The 18791-nt window shown below is 38.9% G+C and overlaps 2 protein-coding genes across 2 annotated transcripts in view; both read right to left on the bottom strand.

The window, feature by feature from the left end:
* Positions 1-7531, bottom strand: part of b4galt2 (UDP-Gal:betaGlcNAc beta 1,4- galactosyltransferase, polypeptide 2) — a 220946-nt gene extending 213415 nt beyond the window's left edge. Inside the window, exon 1 of the mRNA XM_085254075.1 lies at positions 7097-7531. The gene's annotated coding sequence lies outside the window, so the exon portion shown is untranslated. The remainder of the gene's footprint in view (positions 1-7096) is intronic.
* A 1104-nt stretch (positions 7532-8635) lies between these two features.
* On the bottom strand, positions 8636-16714 carry atp6v0b (ATPase H+ transporting V0 subunit b). The gene is made up of 8 exons (XM_085254636.1): positions 16345-16714; positions 15517-15565; positions 13673-13756; positions 12453-12530; positions 12202-12271; positions 11964-12015; positions 10777-10967; positions 8636-10356 (listed from the first exon to the last, which is right to left on the bottom strand). The coding sequence occupies exons 1-8, from the start codon at positions 16427-16429 to the stop codon at positions 10330-10332; spliced, it is 636 nt and encodes a 211-aa protein (XP_085110762.1). The 5' UTR covers positions 16430-16714; the 3' UTR covers positions 8636-10329.
* Between the last annotated feature and the right edge of the window lie 2077 nt (positions 16715-18791).

Raw genomic sequence — 18791 nt, forward strand, 5'->3', positions numbered from 1 at the left:
TAACAGCAGTTCTCTGGGTGAAAATGCCGGGTTGACACTGAATGGACAGACTCCTTTGAGCTGACGGAAAGGCAACAGTAACATAAATAACCATATTTTATGACCAAGGTATGGAGAGCAAGTAAAAATGCCCATTGGGGTCTACATTGGGCATTTGTGAGTAAGCTGTTGGGCTGTGTGGGCGGGGGAGATAGAGCAGGTCCTCTACCAATTGGAAGGTTGGCAGTTTTATCCCTAGCTGTTCCAGTCTGCATGCCAAAGTATCCCTGGGCAAGATACTGAACCCTGAGTTGCTCTTAATGTGTTCACTGGAGTTTCAATGGTAGACAGAAAGCACGATACTGCTTGTGTGAGTGGGTGAATGACACATGTTGTATAAAGTACTTTGAGTGTTCATGTAGAGTATAAAAGTTCTATATAAGAATCTTTCCTTTTACCCTTTTACCTACATGGAGTTCCTTTGGGCAAACCCAATATGGACTTGCCCATATAGGCTACCCCAGTGTCCAGAGCAGTTTTGTCTTTCTGGGCCCCCAAGAGAGGATTCTGTGGGCTGCTCGCTGTGGGCCACATGGCATGTGTGCTGGGGAAAAGCATCTTTGAACACACAACACATTGTACCTTGAAGCAGATTGGCTACAGCAGAAAAGACCACACCATGCCAGTCCTGCCAGTTAACAACAGGAAACTGAGACTGTAATTCCCACTGGCTCATCAAAATTGAACAACAGAAGAGTGAAAATGTTGCCAGGTTGAGTCTCAATCTCTGCTGCAACATTTGGATGGCGACAACATGAAAGCACAGGTCAATCCTTCCTTGCATCAACAAATCGGGATGATTGTGGTGGCACAGTGGTGAGGGGGGATTTTCTTGCTACACTTTGAGCTTTTGGGTAATGACTGGTTTGGAGTCCCATAACTAGTGACCATAAGTGGAAGAATATCAGGAGAACAGCTAAAAAAAGACATGGAATCATAACATTTGCTCTTTTGGCTCTGTTTGACTTTTTTCTACTTTTAGTCTGCTGTTCTTTGTAAGTATTTAGTTTCTTTTTTCTAAAATGGCTCACCTGTCTCCATGTCAGTCATTACTATATCCGACACATATACAGCACACTATTTCAAACACACAAACAACCAGCAACGCAGAAAGTTATACAGGAAAGAGAAGAGACAATCTAGCATCTCTGCAAAATTACAATTAAATTAAGTTCTATTTTAAAATCAAGGCAGCAGAAGGAAGAAGCACCATTGTCTTCTTCTTTTTTTTTCTCGTTTTGAAATGATGCATGCTCCCCATACATGCATTCATTACGGAGATCTGAGGTAAGAGGCCAACTCTCCAGTCATACTTGTCTGTGTAACAAGAAACTATACCCAAGCAAATGAAATTAAACACAAATCTGATAACAATTTTAAAATCAATACAATAATGGGAAGCCAAACTGAACTAAAAGCACTCTCACCATAGTTAATCTCCAGAGACCATAATCCATCAGGACAACCAGACACCTAGTCCTCAAAAATAAAACTTTTATATGTCATACAGTCAAATGCAAAGTGCAAGTACAAAACTGAACAGTGCAGTCTTACACAATTTCAACTTTTTCTCTTATCATCTTTACAACCCCAAAACAACAGACTATTCAACCAGAGTGCATGCATCATACAGTATGCTTTCTGTCATGCATGGCATCTGAACTTCTTTAGGTTTTTTGAAGATCACCTCTCATCCGAGAAGCTTCTTTACTTCTAAAACCAAAAAGTAAAGAGTCAAAGAGTCCAGAACTATGTCTCCATAGTTGGACAGTTCCACACATACACCTTTATTATCTTTGCACGGACAAAACTCCAAGAAAACCCCTAGCAAACCAAAATGTATCACTAAAAACAACGTAAGAACATTCACTTTGCATATTAGCCAGATGAGGAACAAAAGTAAGTACAGGAAGACGGAATTTTAGAATACTCTGCAGAATAGAAAAGGTATTGCAAACATATGGATTTATCTGGGATATACTTTAGGGAAAACTGTACGCAGCAGGCTAGTTGCTGCGCCTACTAGTTGGGTCGGATTTGAGATTATATTCTCACTGTAAAAGAACCGCTTTATTGGGAACAGGACCAAGACCACCTCTTCCAAAGGGTCTCGATGCAGTTGTTTTGGTCCACACCCAAATCTGATTAGCATGTTCATATCTGTCCAAATAAATCACATCAAGGGTAAAAACAAACAGGAGTTTGATTTAAATGGAATCAACAGCGCGGGTAGTGCATCTCAGCACAGTGAAACTGGTTGTGATAGAAGAGAAAGAGACAGTTTTAGCCGGAAATAATACTTCGGAAGATCATTTAGAAAAATACTTGAATAAATATTCAAAATCATCAAAAATATAAATATATATTTGAGAGTTATTTGGGTTTTGTTTAATCTGCACAAACGTTTCTTTGCTAATCTCTAATTGCAGTATTATTTTTTGTTCCAGAGCATTTTTGTAAGGTTGCCGAGCAACCAGCCAAGCACCTCCCTAAAAGGTCAAAGTGTTCACTGAAACAGCAGCACTGTCCACCCATGGTTAAGCGGAGCAATTTGTGCCGTATATTAAATGACAAGAAATGCAAGAAACTCTGCAAAAAAAAAATATGGTCAGCGATCATATCTGAGACTGAGGACACTGTGATTTAATGATATTAACACCCTCTCAGTCCACAGGGACACTTGTGCAAACAGTGCTGTCCTCACAGGCTGAATATAACAGAAGATAATACTTAATAATAAATTAAAGATGATAACTTAACCTTTACTTTACTCCCTAAAGAAAAAATGATAAAAAAAAAATAGACCACAAACGACACCACACACACACACTCTGAATTCCCCCCTTCGGCAACTCAGGAATGGCCTGATTAGTTCCCATGACAACAAATCCCAACATGAAAGGGCGATCAGAAAAATGAATCAGTAGCAGTCGCTGTTAAGGTCGCCAGAATCGGAAAGGTGAAGATAACGAGTGAACCAGAGGTTACCAATGTGAAACAAGCTGCCCGCTCTTCACTGCTTCATTCTGTAGAGTTTCTGTAAGGGACAGTAAGGATTAAGTTTATCTGTGGCAGCGTAACCTGCTTATTGTCCATTCCTGGAAACAGACGCAAATTCCTTTACGCAGGACGGGACATTAAAAAATAAAAAAAAATAGAAAAACTTGGAGTGTTTACGCAAGGCTGATCCAAACACTGTAACAGTGATGCAACGTGCCGCAGCCAGCGAGGCTAACAAGAGGCTCTTGACTGAAAAGAAAAATGCCTTTTATATATAAAATATACATAAGAAATCAAGCAAGAGTCTGAAAGTAAATGTTACTCTGGACTCAGGAAACAGATACACAAGAAAATCCGATCACCTGTCGACACCATGTCACCTGTTTAGGTTGAACAGATTCGGACGAAATCTGGGACCTGGCAATTTAAACAATCGCAAATGTATCTTTTTAATCTTCCCGTTAATAGTTTTTACACCTGTAAAAAAAACTCTAAAGAGGTAGTAAAACCATAAAAAAGGTTTTAGAAAGTATAAACTATCAAGCAAATGCTAGGACTTAATTCCATTTTGCCTATTCAGCTGACTTATTCAGCCACTAATGATGAATAACTGGTGCTGACAAAAGTGGGGATGTCTGAGCATCACACACTTCATTTCCTGCGCTGAGGTGAATTTTATGCATCAATTTGCAACTTTTTCTGCATCAGTTTATCAAAGAAAAGTCTATTTACATAAAAAGGAAAACACAAAAATCAAGCAGCAGGTAACAGCTCACCATACAGTGGAATGATGCTCTCAGGCAGGGATGCTTGCAAATAATTGTTATTGCTTATTTTCTTACTTAATATAGTTTCTGCTGATTCAACACACATACAAGTACGATTTAGTCCTCCCCCCTCTTTTGTGTGTGCCTGGATAAAGAAATCAAAGGGTTGATTTTTCTAGATATTAGGATATTTGTTTGTCAGCTGTTTGAGAAAGTAATCTACTTATTATTATGTGTACATTACCTATGTTTGTGACAAATAAATTAATTCACTTTAACTTATCAACCTGGTAAAACAGTGGCTCAAAATGTTCTTGTTTTTTAGGCGTTTCAAGAAAAAAAAACAACCTCATGTTGAACCTGATCGCTTTGTTCTTTCTGACGCACCATTGGACAGGAAATGCTATCCCATTGCTGATTAAGGTGTGTGTGTGTGTGTGTGTGTGTGTGTGTGTGTGTGTGTGTGTGTGTGCAGTAGAGATGCCTGCTACCAAAAAAATAACCAGTTGTATGAATGCATACTTCATATTCATATTGTAGTAGTAAAAAGAAGCTGACCCTCTTGATTAATCTCTGACATTTGCTAAATAACTACTCTGCTGTTTACATCTTCATATCCTGAGGGTGGAGACATAGAAAACCCTGTCCGGTGTAATTAAACGTCCCTGTGCCACAGTCCCCTCTCTGCCATCAGATAAGCCTTGAGTGAAGTCACAGGCTCACTCCGAGGGTCAAAAGATGCTTTCACGAAACAATGAGAAACTACTGCTCAAAGGGATAATTCTACTCTACAGGGAGTGCAGAATTATTAGGCAAGTTGTATTTTTGAGGAATAATTTTATTATTGAACAACAACCATGTTCTCAATGAACCCAAAAAACTCATTAATATCAAAGCTGAATGTTTTTGGAAGTAGTTTTTAGTTTGTTTTTAGTTTTAGCTATTTTAGGGGTATATCTGTGTGTGCAGGTGACTATTACTGTGCATAATTATTAGGCAACTTAACAAAAAACAAATATATACCCATTTCAATTATTTATTTTTACCAGTGACACCAATATAACATCTCCACATTCACAAATTTCTGACATTCAAAAACAAAACAAAAACAAATCAGCGACCAATATAGCCACCTTTCTTTGCAAGGACACTCAAAAGCCTGCCATCCATGGATTCTGTCAGTGTTTTGATCTGTTCACCATCAACATTGCGTGCAGCAGCAACCACAGCCTCCCAGACACTGTTCAGAGAGGTGTACTGTTTTCCCTCCTTGTAAATCTCACATTTGATGATGGACCACAGGTTCTCAATGGGGTTCAGATCAGGTGAACAAGGTGGCCATGTCATTAGTTTTTCTTCTTTTATACCCTTTCTTGCCAGCCACGCTGTGGAGTACTTGGACGCATGTGATGGAGCATTGTCCTGCATGAAAATCATGTTTTTCTTGAAGGATGCAGACTTCTTCCTGTACCACTGCTTGAAGAAGGTGTCTTCCAGAAACTGGCAGTAGGACTGGGAGTTGAGCTCGACTCCATCCTCAACCTTAAAAGGCCCCACAAGCTCATCTTTGATGATACCAGCCCAAACCAGTACTCCACCTCCACCTTGCTGAGTCAGACTGGAGCTCTCTGCCCTTTACCAATCCAGCCACGGGCCCATCCATCTGGCCCATCAAGACTCACTCTCATTTCATCAGTCCATAAAACCTTAGAAAAACCAGTCTTGAGATATTTCTTGGCCCAGTCTTGACGTTTCAGCTTGTGTGTCTTGTTCAGTGGTGGTCGTCTTTCAGCCTTTCTTACCTTGGCCATGTCTCTGAGTATTGCACACCTTGTGCTTTTGGGCACTCCAGTCATGTTGCAGCTCTGAAATATGGCCAAACTGGTGGCAAGTGGCATCTTGGCAGCTGCACGCTTGACTTTTCTCAGTTCATGGGCAGTTATTTTGCGCCTTGGTTTTTCCACACGCTTCTTGCGACCCTGTTGACTATTTTGAATGAAACGCTTGATTGTTCGATGATCATGCTTCAGAAGCTTTGCAATTTTGAGACTGCTGCATCCCTCTGCAAGATATCTCACTATTTTTGACTTTTCTGAGCCTGTCAAGTCCTTCTTTTGGCCCATTTTGCCAAAGGAAAGGACGTTGCCTAATAATTATGCACGCCTGATATAGGGTGTTGATGTCATTAGACCACACCCCTTCTCATTACAGAGATGCACATCACCTAATATGCTTAATTGGTAGTAGGCTTTCAATCCTATACAGCTTGGAGTAAGACAACATGCATGAAGAGGATGATGTGGACAAAATACTCATTTGCCTAATAATTCTGCACTCCCTGTATACAAGTGCTCCGCCAAAACAGCTTTGCGGAAACTGTCTGCATGACGTGACTTTCAAGCTTTCTTTTAAAATATAACACATAAAATATTTGTAAATTATTTACTCAGTAGACATTATGTTTATTATGTAACAGCACTTTGGGTGTGAAGAAATCATGGTTGACAAATCTAACTTCGTTCTGACATTTTAACGTGTTGTTTATCCAAGAATAAAATAGCAGATTAATTAATGAAAATAGCCCTGAGGTCAAGTACATGTGTTACTTGTACACTAAACTGAACATGATTTAAAAATAAGTACTTCTAAAGCCTAAATATACAGCACCAAAACAAGTACTAAAAAGTACAAATACTGCAGTTGTGGTACTTGTACTTCATTGGCTAGTATACGGTCTGTAACAGCAGCACTAAAGTGACACCGTGTCATACATGAGAGAGATGTCAGACTGGATTACAATCTAGGTCCAGTGCTTCTGTGTAAAACGCCTAGTTAAGCTATGAAGACACCCCCTCCTCCTCTTCCTCACTCACATTCCCCTAGTGTAACGCTGCCAGTGCAGGATATGTTATTATAACAGCACCAGCAATTCTGCGAAAAATTGCACTTTCAGAGTGGATTTTTAGAGCTCCGGAGCCCATCCAACTAAACAGGAATGCTGTATGCTGAGATGGTTCATTTACTGTAGAAGATCAGTGATGGGAGGCTCAATGAAGCCTAGTATGGCGGGTGTAAAGATGCTTCTGGTTTGTGGGAATGTGCATGATAACAAAAGAGGGGTAAGGAGCATTGCATTGCGAGAATATTTCCACAATATCCACAAACTCAGTGAAATGTTGAAAAGCTGCAGGAATTATGCGGAATTAAGTGTGCAAATAGCAACAAAGGAAAAAGCGTGTGTACGATGCTTTATGAAACAATGCATCCCAGAAAGCAGATGGAGCACCTACCTTGATGTTGTCAGGCGGATACTTGTATCTGTGCATCTTCTCTGCTGGAGCACTACAAACTGTTCACATCATCCGAGGGAGAGAGAAAAAATAATAAAAAATATTTTTTAAACTCTCAATAAGCATTTAGTTTGAAAAATCTGGGGGACAAAAGAAAACACAAAAAGCTAGAAGCTCAGCTCGACTCTGCTCGGGATAACTACACTGTTTTCCCACAGACTGGCTATTATGTCTGCTCTTCATCAGGGAAAAAGCTTCATGTTGTAGCATTACGCTAGTCAAACGTTAACGCAAGCGCTGACGATATTCTACCGCAAACCGGGAAGAAGAGAGATGCTCTGCTCGTGATTTCCCGTCATCCCGCTGTGTTTTGATGATGATGTTAAGAAAGAAGAGAAAGGATGCTCTCAGGATGTGGCAGCAAGCAGGTCCTTTCGCTCCTGCTGCCTACGGAAGCCTGCGCGCTCCGGGTTTTCCTTCGCTTTTTTTTCCTGATACAAGGCGAGCTGATAATTTAGTATCCAGCTTTTGCCAGCTATTATTATTAGTATGCTGCAGTCATGAGCAAAATAATAATTGTAAGATTTTTTTGAACGATACCCAATACAAGGGAAGTTCAAAAAAGTGATAAAGTCTACATTTAAATTTACAGAGAGACAGATACTTAAAGTAAAAATAATAATATATTTCTAAAATCCCTTTAAATTTGTTTTAAACCCATTTTCTACAAGTTCGGTATGACCGTATAAATATTGGTAAATCCAAGCTTTAAATAGAACAAAATAAAGTGTAAAGGCTAGACAATTACAGGCAGGCTAACTCCGCCCCACTTGCGTTTAGCCTAATTGAGACCTTTTACAAGATTATCTTTAACTCTAAACATCCAAAGTTTAATGGGTTGCTTTGTTGTTGTTTGTTTGTTTTTTCTCTCTATTTTTTCACTTTTACTTCTTTTTGACACTTAAATTGTGGTGTTCAAACACTTTAATTGACCACATGATCTATTTAAAATGTTGCTACATACTTGTAATCGTGCTTTATTTTGTTTATTTATTTTTGACTTTGGTGGCATTTTTAGAGCTGAGATGGTTTGGACATGTGCTGGGGAGAGATATTGGATATACTGGACAAAATATGTTGATGATGAAGATGTCAGGAACAGAGGTAGACTACCGAGAAGATTTTCAAAATCAGCTTTGATGGGCACATTTTAGAGGTCAGCAAACTGATTGTAAGTTTAAAACATTACAGTATATTACGCCACGGTTGTAGGGCTTTCATTGTGATGAAATCATTATTCTTCAACTGCGCAAACTGAAAGATGGATATTAATGTTTAGCTGAGACGTTAACAGGACAAAAAAAACTATTTCCTCAAGAAAGTTTTCAGCAGCTGTTTTATCACGGCAGATGCTGTGGATTTCAGAGCCATCTAGTGGAAACAAGTACAAACTGCAAAGAGTAAAGCGGCCTTTTCATTGGCCTGGGTGACAATATGCTCACATTTAATGAAGACAAACACAGAAAAAGCCATCAGAGATCTCGATTGATTCATTTTATTTTCCTCAAGGACATTTATGAAGGCAGAAACAAAAATCTGATTCTGTTTTTATTATACACAATTTTGAAAAATGAATTATTTTCCAAGTCACCATCACATCAACATAATGTACACACAGTACCACCTACAGTCACTGAAAGCCCGGGGTTTGGTACACAGCCTGGTTCTCCAAAGGCATCTTGGAGTCACATCTGATTATTATCATTTATGAGAGCAAAGACCATCTCACTGCTCCGACACCTTTGTGAGGCCAGACTTCAGTGTTTGAACTCTTGAGTATGTGGAGGGAAAATTTCAAGAAACCAAAACCAAAAACAGGACAATTCACAAAAAAGCCGTGGTCTGTCAGCTCTGTGGAATGATGATCAAAAATATAAGACGTTTTCAAGCTATGTTTACACACACACACACACACACACCACCATTACAGCATTTTCTCATTTTAGGCTAAACTCAATTTTATGTTACTGGTAGCTTAGAAAATAATCATTTACACCACCCAAAAGGCTGCTTTTCAACATCTACCCACAGACAACTGAGATTTAAAACATAAATGAATGAAACTTTAAGGAATGTTGAACATAAATGAGAAGAGTTGACATTTTCACACAAGACAAAACTAACATTCAAAAGAAAAGTTTCAATGAAATGAAGATTTGGCTGCAAAATTTGGATGTTTTATTATTATGAATCAGCAAATATAACAGAGTCAGAGATTTGGACCCTTGTTAAATGACAGTAATACCACAGGAAAAGGTAAAACTGGGTATTAATGGTGGTAAAGATTTTACTTTCCTTTCTAGTAACTGACTAGGACAGCAATAAGCTTCTTCTTTTGTTTTACTTCAAGCAAACACTATATCCAACTACAGGAAAGGATCACGACTCTAATAAAAGTGAAGTCAATTGGGAAGTTCTGGCTGCCGGATACGACCGCAAGACTCAACATTACATTTTTAAAGACTGCAGGAAATCTATATGTGATTTGACCAAATTTGACCTCCCATTGAGCCACCCAACCTTAGTGATCAGGAAGCCTGATAAATACTGTATTATGGCTGCTGTGTGGGTTAGGACCATCAGCCTATCAGCAAAGAACAGATTTAAAAAAAAGGAAACAGATCTGACAGACCAGGCTACAAACACAATGACAAACATCCTCATGCTTCACAGGAAAAAAAGATCACATGTCCTGCGCGCGCGCACACACGCGCACACACACACGCACACAGTTTTTCAAATACTCCAGTCTAATTTTTAACTACCATTCAACAAGAGCGGTCAGATAAAAATGATGCAAATTAAACAGTTATCGGTGTAAACCTCTCCTTAAATGCAGAGTGAATCTGTCCGTCTAGCCGCTCTTCAGACTGCCCCGTTTACTTCTACTGCTCATCAGGCTAAATCATCACAGAGTTCACTCATTTTTCTTTATTTTAAAAAAAAAAAAAAAGGTATGAAATGCAAAATATGCTGTTTTCTTCAACTTTCCTTCTTCCCTTAAGAATTAAGAGCAGGGCATGGGTGTACCAACTCTTGTATGGATGATAGTTAAAAAAAAAAAAAATACCAGGCAAATAGAGACATTTAAATAATTTACGATGTATTTACACAATAATCGATCTTTTTTGTTTTGTTCCAGCGTCTGTCTTCTCAGCGTTTGAATGCACATTCTAGTCACCCATCTTTACTTTCGACGTCTGAGGAGAAACAAAAAGCAGTTTTTAATAAACATTTACTGTAAAGAGTTATAATTTTTAAGTCTCTGCAACAACATCTGGGCCTTTGTCCAAACAACTATGTTGTGGAAAGATTGTTATAACAAACCAAAACTAAACTAAAAACTTAGTTTGCAAAAAAAAATTGTAAACTGAAATAAATTTTTTTTTTTTAAAAAACGTGAAATTCTATCACATATTTAGAAAAAGATGTTTTAGCCTCGCTTAGATTAAAGCAAGGCTAAAACCGATAAAACTTAATGATAAGATTGTGATGATTGACAGTTTCTGACCTAAAATAATTAATAAGTGAAATTAAAAACTTCAGTTTGTGCTATGTGGCCATTATTCTCCTGTGAGGCAAAAGATGAAGGGTAAAGGCTTGCAAAAAACTGTATTTACCTGCAGAATAGCTACAATGACACCAAACAGGCCGATGGCACTTCCAAAGATTTCCACAATTAGGATCTTCACGAAGAGGCTGGCGTTCTGGGCATCTGCCAAAGCGGCTCCGCTGCCCACGATGCCGACACAGATGCCACAGAAGAGGTTGGAAAAGCCCACAGTCAGACCAGCTCCAAACATGGAGTAACCTAATAGGACAGAAAACAAAATGAGTCACAGTTCAAGCTGAGTAACTCACAATGGAGTCGTCTACATCGTCGTCGTTTCACATCACCACATTCATCTGATTGGCCTTCATCTTAGTTTCATCTGTACAACGAATTCTTTTCCCCCAGAACTGTGCAGACTCTTTTAGTTGTTTTCTGACCTTCCTGTTCCTCCACCTTGTTGTAAACTCTCTGTACATTCATAAAGGTATGCCTGGATTGTAGACTGTAACACCAGTAAACATTTATCTTAAACATGGAAATAATTCTGCGATCATTCTTGTGAGACCTTCGTTGAGCTGGTCAGTGCATTGGGCTCAGTGCTGTAACTCAGGTGGTAGAGCAGGTCACCTACTAACCAGAAGTTCGATCCCAGTCTGCTCCAGTCTGCATGCCAAAAATCCTTGGGCAAGATACTAACCCTATGTTGCTCTAAGATGCATCCATCAGAGTATGATTGCGTGTGTGAATGTTAGATGGTGTGATTGGGTGAATGAACAAGTTGTGTAAAAGCGCTTAAACTGCTCAGGTAGAGTAGAAAAGCACTATATAAGACCCAGTCCATTTACCAATTTTAAGACTCAACCAGATTGCAGATTTGCCCACTAAAATTTTCCATCTATGACAGGTTTATTTTGGCTTGGGGTTGTTTTCAGCCTAATGATGACACCCTCGCTTGCATAGATTCTCTTTGAACAGAATATTGAGATCTCCAGTAAACAGCAACCAAATACAAAGTCAACAATTGAAATCAACTCTGGATCTTTTGTCCTCCTAATCCTTCATGAAATTAAAAGGGCACAGGCCTCACCTGGGCACTGACTGCTTGTCAGTCCAGTTAATTTTGAGCCTCTGAAAATGGGGGCCTATGTATAAACAGGGCTGAAATTCTATTATTGTTATTATTATTATTTATTTTTAAAACCCTAGAATTAAAGGTGAGATTTTCCTATTTCAGTCAGGAGTCTCTTTTCTTACCAGCTTGGTAGTTTCGTGCCCCAATAGTCTCAGGAGTCGTTCCACTGAAGTTCTGTAAGACGAAATAAATCATTTCAGAATCCTTATTCCGGGCTCTACAATGACATTTCACTTGTTTTTGTCTCTTACAACTGCAGCTTAATTTCAAGGTGTCGCTGTCCTCTGTGCAGGCTTCCTTGCATCATTTATGAATTTTTAAAAAAAAGGCTTCCTCAATCATCAAAAATGTGTTCCTTACCTCGGCCATATTGCTGATGACAATAGCCATGATGATTCCATAGATTGCAACAGCTTCACAGAAGATAATGCTGGGGGGAGAAACAGAATAAGCAAGGGTCACCGTCTCTGCAAAACACTGCTTTGGACCTGCAGCAATAAACTGATGTTACTGGTGCTAGATGGAACCATAATTCACTGAATGCCCTTCTTAGCAACGTACAGCTGTTGACGGGAACAAAACAGACAAGTGCTCTCTTTGACGGGGCTTACCTGACCAAATTTTTGGTTTTGATTCGTGGAGCCTTGACGCCACCACCAATAATGCTAGAGCCAGTGACGTAGATCCCCCTAGGAAAACAAGCGGAAAGAAAAACAACATCACTTACAAAAACATTTTAATGTTACAGAAAAGTCAACAGTTGGTATAAATGGAAACAGGAGAAGCATAAAAACACAGCATGAGTTAAATGACTACCATTATTGAGCTTCACTCTAAAACGACCCATTTACACGTAGTATAAATACACATCTTCTGTGATCCAAACGGTTTTCAATGCACTCGAGACTTGTAATGATGCAAAAACAAGGTAAAAAGGATCCGTTTCAACACACAGTGGCAGCACATTTTTCATCTAATGCACTTAATGGGATAAAATACTAAACAATAAAAAGGAGCTCAAGGTAGGCAATTAAATGAAAATAAATCTTCTGAACACTGATCCAAAATAAGCAGCCAGCCCAGAGACTTGTAGGTAATATGTGTGAAAACAAATAAGACGATGTATTTCTCATTAATTCCAAATGACAGGAATGTGTAGGACAATCATGCAGAAGAGATAAGTTATTCAGTGTGTAAATCAGAATTATTAAGCAAACACAGGAATCATTTTGTAATCCAGGAACCTGTGGATCGGCAGGTGGCGGTTTTTCCCCACAGACCACTGGCTGTAGCTGGCCTTTACCTGCAGCTGTTCAGCCAAATCTGCTTTAAAGGAATTCGGTTAGAGTTCTCAGAAGATCTGTGGTTCGATTCCCGAGTCTTCTAGTCTACATTTTGAATTCTTCTTTAAGATAACGAACCGCAAACTGCCCCGAAAAAACGGATCAATGTTAGTGTGTGAAATATATAGGTGTGCAAAGTCCATAAAATAAAGTGCTGTGTAAGTAGGTGAATGTGGTATTTTATGTGTAATTTCTGCAATTTATTATTTCACAATCGAAAACTCTGAATACAAAACAAGAAACTTGTCCAAACATCTATTTTTCACTTCACACAGTTTCAGATTTTACAGTTCTACATTTACACCTGTTGTTTTAAAAAGTAAGGTCAAAGGTTTTAGGGAACAGCACTTTTTTTTTTTTTTACTCCTCTTATGTTGAAACAAGACAACTGACAGAGTTTGGCATTTTGTGTAAAATTATGCTCATGTTTTGTAATCAAACATAGCCAGCCATGGATACTAGTATGCACTTAAAGAAGTCTTACTTACCAGGCAGCTCCCACCACAGACAACGAGATGGCCAAACCAATGCCCAGATTGGCCCACATGAAAGGAGAAGTCTCTGTCAGGAACCTGCGAGTAAAGAAGTAAAGCTCACTCAGCCTCAATTTTATAACAACATCATTGTTTGCAATACCTTTTAAAAACACGATGCACACTCTGTTTTAAACTCTAACCTTTTTCTCAACAGTCTGTTAAAATAAATACCTGTAGTGGATAAATCCAAGCTATGCCCTCTTCAAGTAGTAGATGGAAACCACTTCATGCGTTTCTTTCACATCCCAAATTTATTTGGGGAAAGTACAGACAGACCTCAAAAATGTCTCCAGTGACACATTCACTGTTACTTTCACTTTCAACATATACAAATTATCTTGGAAAATGTCTGATCAGCCAAGTGAAACGGATTGGTGCCTCACTATCACTCTGCAAAAAGGGAAAAGGCGGGCCCTGAATCTGTCAAAGAGGAAACAGGCAACGTAGACTCGCTTATGTTGTAAGGCATGTCTCTGTACATTTACAATTGTGCAATGTGGGAAAGGCAGTGCTGTTTTATAACTTTTATTACCCAGAATGTCAATATAATATTTTTCCTGGTAGAACCACTTATAAAATATAACTAAAACAACAGACTAGATGTCAAACAAGGTCAAAAATCATCACTTTCTTAATTCTTTCAGTTGCCCAATTTAGGTGGATCACCTGCCTCTATTTCACCCTATCCCTAGGACCCTCATCTGTCACACCAGCCCTCTGCATGTCTCCATCCATGAAATCTTCGTCTTTTCCTCCTGCCTGGCAGCTACATAGTCAACATCCTTTGTGCAATATATCCCCCCATTTGCCCCTTTTTCAAACCATCTCAGCCTTGCCTCTCTAACTTCATCTCCAAACTGCTTGACCTGAGCTGGTCCTCTCATTTCTAATCATGCCCATTCTGGTCACTCCCAATGAAAATCTTAACATCTTCTACTCTGCCACCTGTCTTTTTTCTTTTTTTTTTTTTAAGTGAAAACCATCTTGAAACCATACACCATTGAAAGTCTTACTACCATCTTGTAAATCTTCCCTTTCATTCGTGCTGCTATCCTTCTGTCACAAATCACCTCTGACACTCCTGCCCTCCTCCTTTCTGCATTCTCTTCTTCACCTCTCTTGTGTACACTCCATTGGCTTTGTATGGTTGACCCCAGGTATTTAAACTCATTGACCTTTGTTACCGCTTCAGCGTTACACCCATCTCCCTCTCATTCACTCACACTCACATGTATTCTGTCTTGCTTCCACTCAACTTCATTCCTCTTCTCTCCAGAGCATACCCCCACCTACTCTCACTACACATCACAATGTCATATGCAAACATCATAGTCGGCAGAGACTCTTGTCTGATCTCATCTGTCACTGCGACAAGGAGGAGCTCAGAGCGGATCCCTGATCCCACCTTAGCCATCTGTCACTCCTAGCAGACACACCTCACCACTGTCTAGCTGTCCTAAAACATGTTCTACACCACCCTGACTTCTTCACGCAGTACACAGTTCCTCTCTTGGCATCCCATCATATGCTTTCTCGAGATCCACAGTGAACCTCACTCTGACCTTCTCTATAATTCTCCATCAACAGTCACAAAGCAAACATCTGTACAGCTCTTCCTCAGCATTAAGTCATAGTGCTACTAACTGATCATCACGTCTCTTCTTAACCTACCTTCAACAACTCTTTCCTATAGAAAAATGGTGTGGCACGTTAACTTTATCCCTCGGATACTAATGATTTTAGAGTATATATGAATCTTTACCTCCAGACAGCAGCTGTGTACAAAGAATACTTACCATGCCACATCAAAGCGGAATCCCAGGTCAAATATAGTGTAGCAGATCCCTGTGGAAACAGTGACGGTCATTTTTAGGCATATGTGGGAAAAACACGGTAACATTTTAAAGATGAGCCATTTAGTCGACCCGTGTGTATTTCTGCATGAGTAATCTTGTGTTTTGCAGGTTGCGTGAAACACAGTCACACTTCTGTTCTAAAAGAAGCTGCAGCTTCGGTGTGACCACTCACACTCACGTGAAAACCACTGTAGTTCCTACCCAGCACAGTCAGCTGGACACACAAACACCTAGACAGCTAACCTTAGCACGGCGCAAACAGACGACTTCAAACTAAAATAAGAAAAGCGATCCAAGCATGGTAAAATATTTCCAAATCATACAAGGTGTGACACTAATAAAAATAAAATACAATCACTAACATCCAACGTTAAAACCTCTGAAAATTTCTGTTATGAGAGTACGCTGTAAGCTAACTACCCTTAGCTAACAGCATGCTAGCCAGATGCTAACTTAAACCGTGTTGTTTATATAATATGAGCACACAGCGATTTTTAAAAATACATTCAACAACGAATTGGGTTTTCATGTATCCCTCTTATCATGCATTAGTAAACCATTTTTTCCATATGCTAACTAACCTATCGACTATCCCAGTATTTAGACGGGTCCTGAAGTACAGCTGTCAAACATACCAAAAAAAAAATCACAATGTCACGAAGAGACAACGATTAAATACACGACCATTACTGCAAATTACATGAAATATATATTTTCATTCATTCATTTAGCTATTATTAGGCATTTTCCTGTAAAATAAAACCTTACCAACGATTAGTATGGTGCTCCAGAAGGCCAAAGTGACCCCCGTGTAAAGAATGGCGTGTCCGTTCATCATCCACTCTAGTAGCATCTACCCACCGGGTTAACCTGCTGGATCAGCAAGATCTACTTGGCCCAAATTTCAAATCTGATGCCAGTACAGCCCAGGTAGCGATATAATGCAGTTTTACGAAGCGCTATCAGTCGATGGAGGAGGAAGAGAATCAAAAAGAGAAGCTGGGTGATGTCAGCTGATCCGGCTCGACTAGCATGTGACCCAGGAAGGAAGGGAGGGAGGGCTGCGTTCGCTTACGTTTTTACTTTACCCACTGTCGCTTTAAAACAAGCGTTTAAAGCACTCTTTGTGTTGAATTTACTCGGTAATTATTCCACCGTAACTTACACAAATATAGAGTTAAATAAAACAAAACGACACCCAACCAAGGCAAAAGAGGTTTAAATATCCTCGAAGATAGTATCCGAAACCGGAGTGTTGACTGCAGCGCGCACAGTGGCCGAAAGATGTCACTGTTGAAATATATATGGCGCAAAGGCAACAAGACTGCAGTGTACACGATTTATAAAGGAAAAACCCAATCAATACTAAGTCTATTTGACTGTTCATTTTTATCCTATAATTAAATATAGTTAACTTGATAGGACATGTGCAAGACAATAACTTCATCCTTAGACCACGAGGGACACTATTATTTTTCAATAAGTGCAAAAATGCTGTGATGGAAATGTTATGGTCTTTGTAATAACCTGATATCATCTGAATAATTATGGGAGATTTGGGACCAACATGTTGAGCAGTTGTGTTTTGGATAAATGTTACATATTTTTCCTCTTGCAGTACTTAAGATATCAAATCAAGGCCAGGGGGCAGGGAAGCTGTTCCCATGACACATGGTAGGGAAACACAACAGTAAGACACTTCATGTTGGCTTTTTTCTTTAATTCATTACCTGTTTGAAACTTTGTTTGTTTGCTAAGCCACTTAACACCAACCTGTAAATAATTCAGGCATCGAAATGACACTTAACTCCAACCGGTGTTTCATTCACACATGATACTTAGCAAAGAACAGATTTAACAGTTGCATATTCACACACTTTGCTACTAGCAGCCTGTTGCAAAAGTACAACATTTCTTAGGTTGAATCTACAAAAAATGCCAAATATAACACAGTTTTATATTCATTGGCACTGACAAGGTGATTCCCAAAGATCTATTGGCTGAAAACTTGGTACATATTGGCATGGCAAAAAAACTGAGGAAGCTAAACAATTGGGGGACAAAAGAAGATATTTCAGACTTGGATGTAATTATAAATGCAGAAAGGAACCATCACATCCACTATGTAGCAACATCTCAAAAAATAAAATTGTCAATACTTTCAGTGTTCAGAAATGCAGTGATCCTAAACATACTGCAAATGCAGTAAAAACATACCTCGATTGAAAACCACACAATGAAACACTATTAGTCATGGACTGGCCTCCCCAGAGGGGAGAGATGCTTGATCCATGTCTCAAGTCAGTATTTGGTATGACCATGGCCATACCAAATACTGACTTTCAAACGTATTAGAATTGTATACAGTATTGTGCATATGTATATAAAATAAAACACATTTCTATTTGCAAGCACTATCTGCCTTGTTGCAAGTGTTCTGTCACAGATTACTAATTCTTACATTATTTGAAAGCTAGACACTGTGCTTTGACGCTCTCGGTGTACTCTCAGTATACTCCAGATTTCTGTTGAGGTATGTCTGCTCATCCTTTTAGAACTGTATAAAAGATTTCCTGTGTGTTTCAGCTGAAATACAATAGTATACAAGAACGTATGAAGCACTCTATCACCAAAGCCTTAAATGAAAGTTTTGAAGTTTTGAAGTTAATCCTAGTAATCCTTTTTTTGTTTGTTTTTTCAACTACTGTGAAATTTAGAAGAAAAACAATAACCTTGCATCAAATGAAAATGCCATGACACTGCGTTACTCATTATCTATAAAAGCTATTTTTCTTGAACTGTTTCTTTCATTTTCACTGATCTGTATACTTTTTTTTTTGCTGAGCTATACATCTTCAAAAAACTATCAAAATGCAATACTGAAGCACTGTTATATCTCTATGTGGAGTTTTTGAATTAATGTTGAACTTCTTTTTAGTGATGAGCCACCAGTTCTTTATCTGTTATTCTTCTTATAGACTCATCTTCATTAAAATGCAGATGAATGAACTGCACATCAAGTATGTTTTTATGACAAAATCCACCAAAGCAGGCCTACAGCTAGGATTTGGGAAGCTACACCATTGATAACAAAATGACATTTGCATGTGTGATAACATAACGTGTGTCATGTCAAACATGTCTCTCAGCAACATGAAAAGAAGCAAAAAAAAAAAAAATCCCCCATAAACCAGTTTTCCATGTGACTGACAGCT

The sequence above is a fragment of the Mchenga conophoros genome, linkage group LG18, assembly GCF_057382185.1.
Source record: "Mchenga conophoros isolate Kocher_MC1m ecotype Shallow Benthic linkage group LG18, M_conophoros_male_GT1.1, whole genome shotgun sequence".
Classification (NCBI taxonomy): Eukaryota; Metazoa; Chordata; class Actinopteri; order Cichliformes; family Cichlidae; genus Mchenga; species Mchenga conophoros.

What these genes read in the sequence shown, in the direction of transcription:
- atp6v0b (XM_085254636.1), bottom strand. Translation starts at nt 16,429, where the DNA reads ATGCTACTAGAGTGGATGATGAACGGACACGCCATTCTTTACACGGGG. An exon ending in GAGCACCATACTAATCGTTG is followed by an intron (nt 15,566 to 16,344) that starts GTAAGGTTTTAT and finishes CTGTTTCCACAG; the next exon opens with GGATCTGCTACACTATATTT. An exon ending in TCTGTGGTGGGAGCTGCCTG is followed by an intron (nt 12,531 to 13,672) that starts GTAAGTAAGACT and finishes TTGTTTTCCTAG; the next exon opens with GGGGATCTACGTCACTGGCT.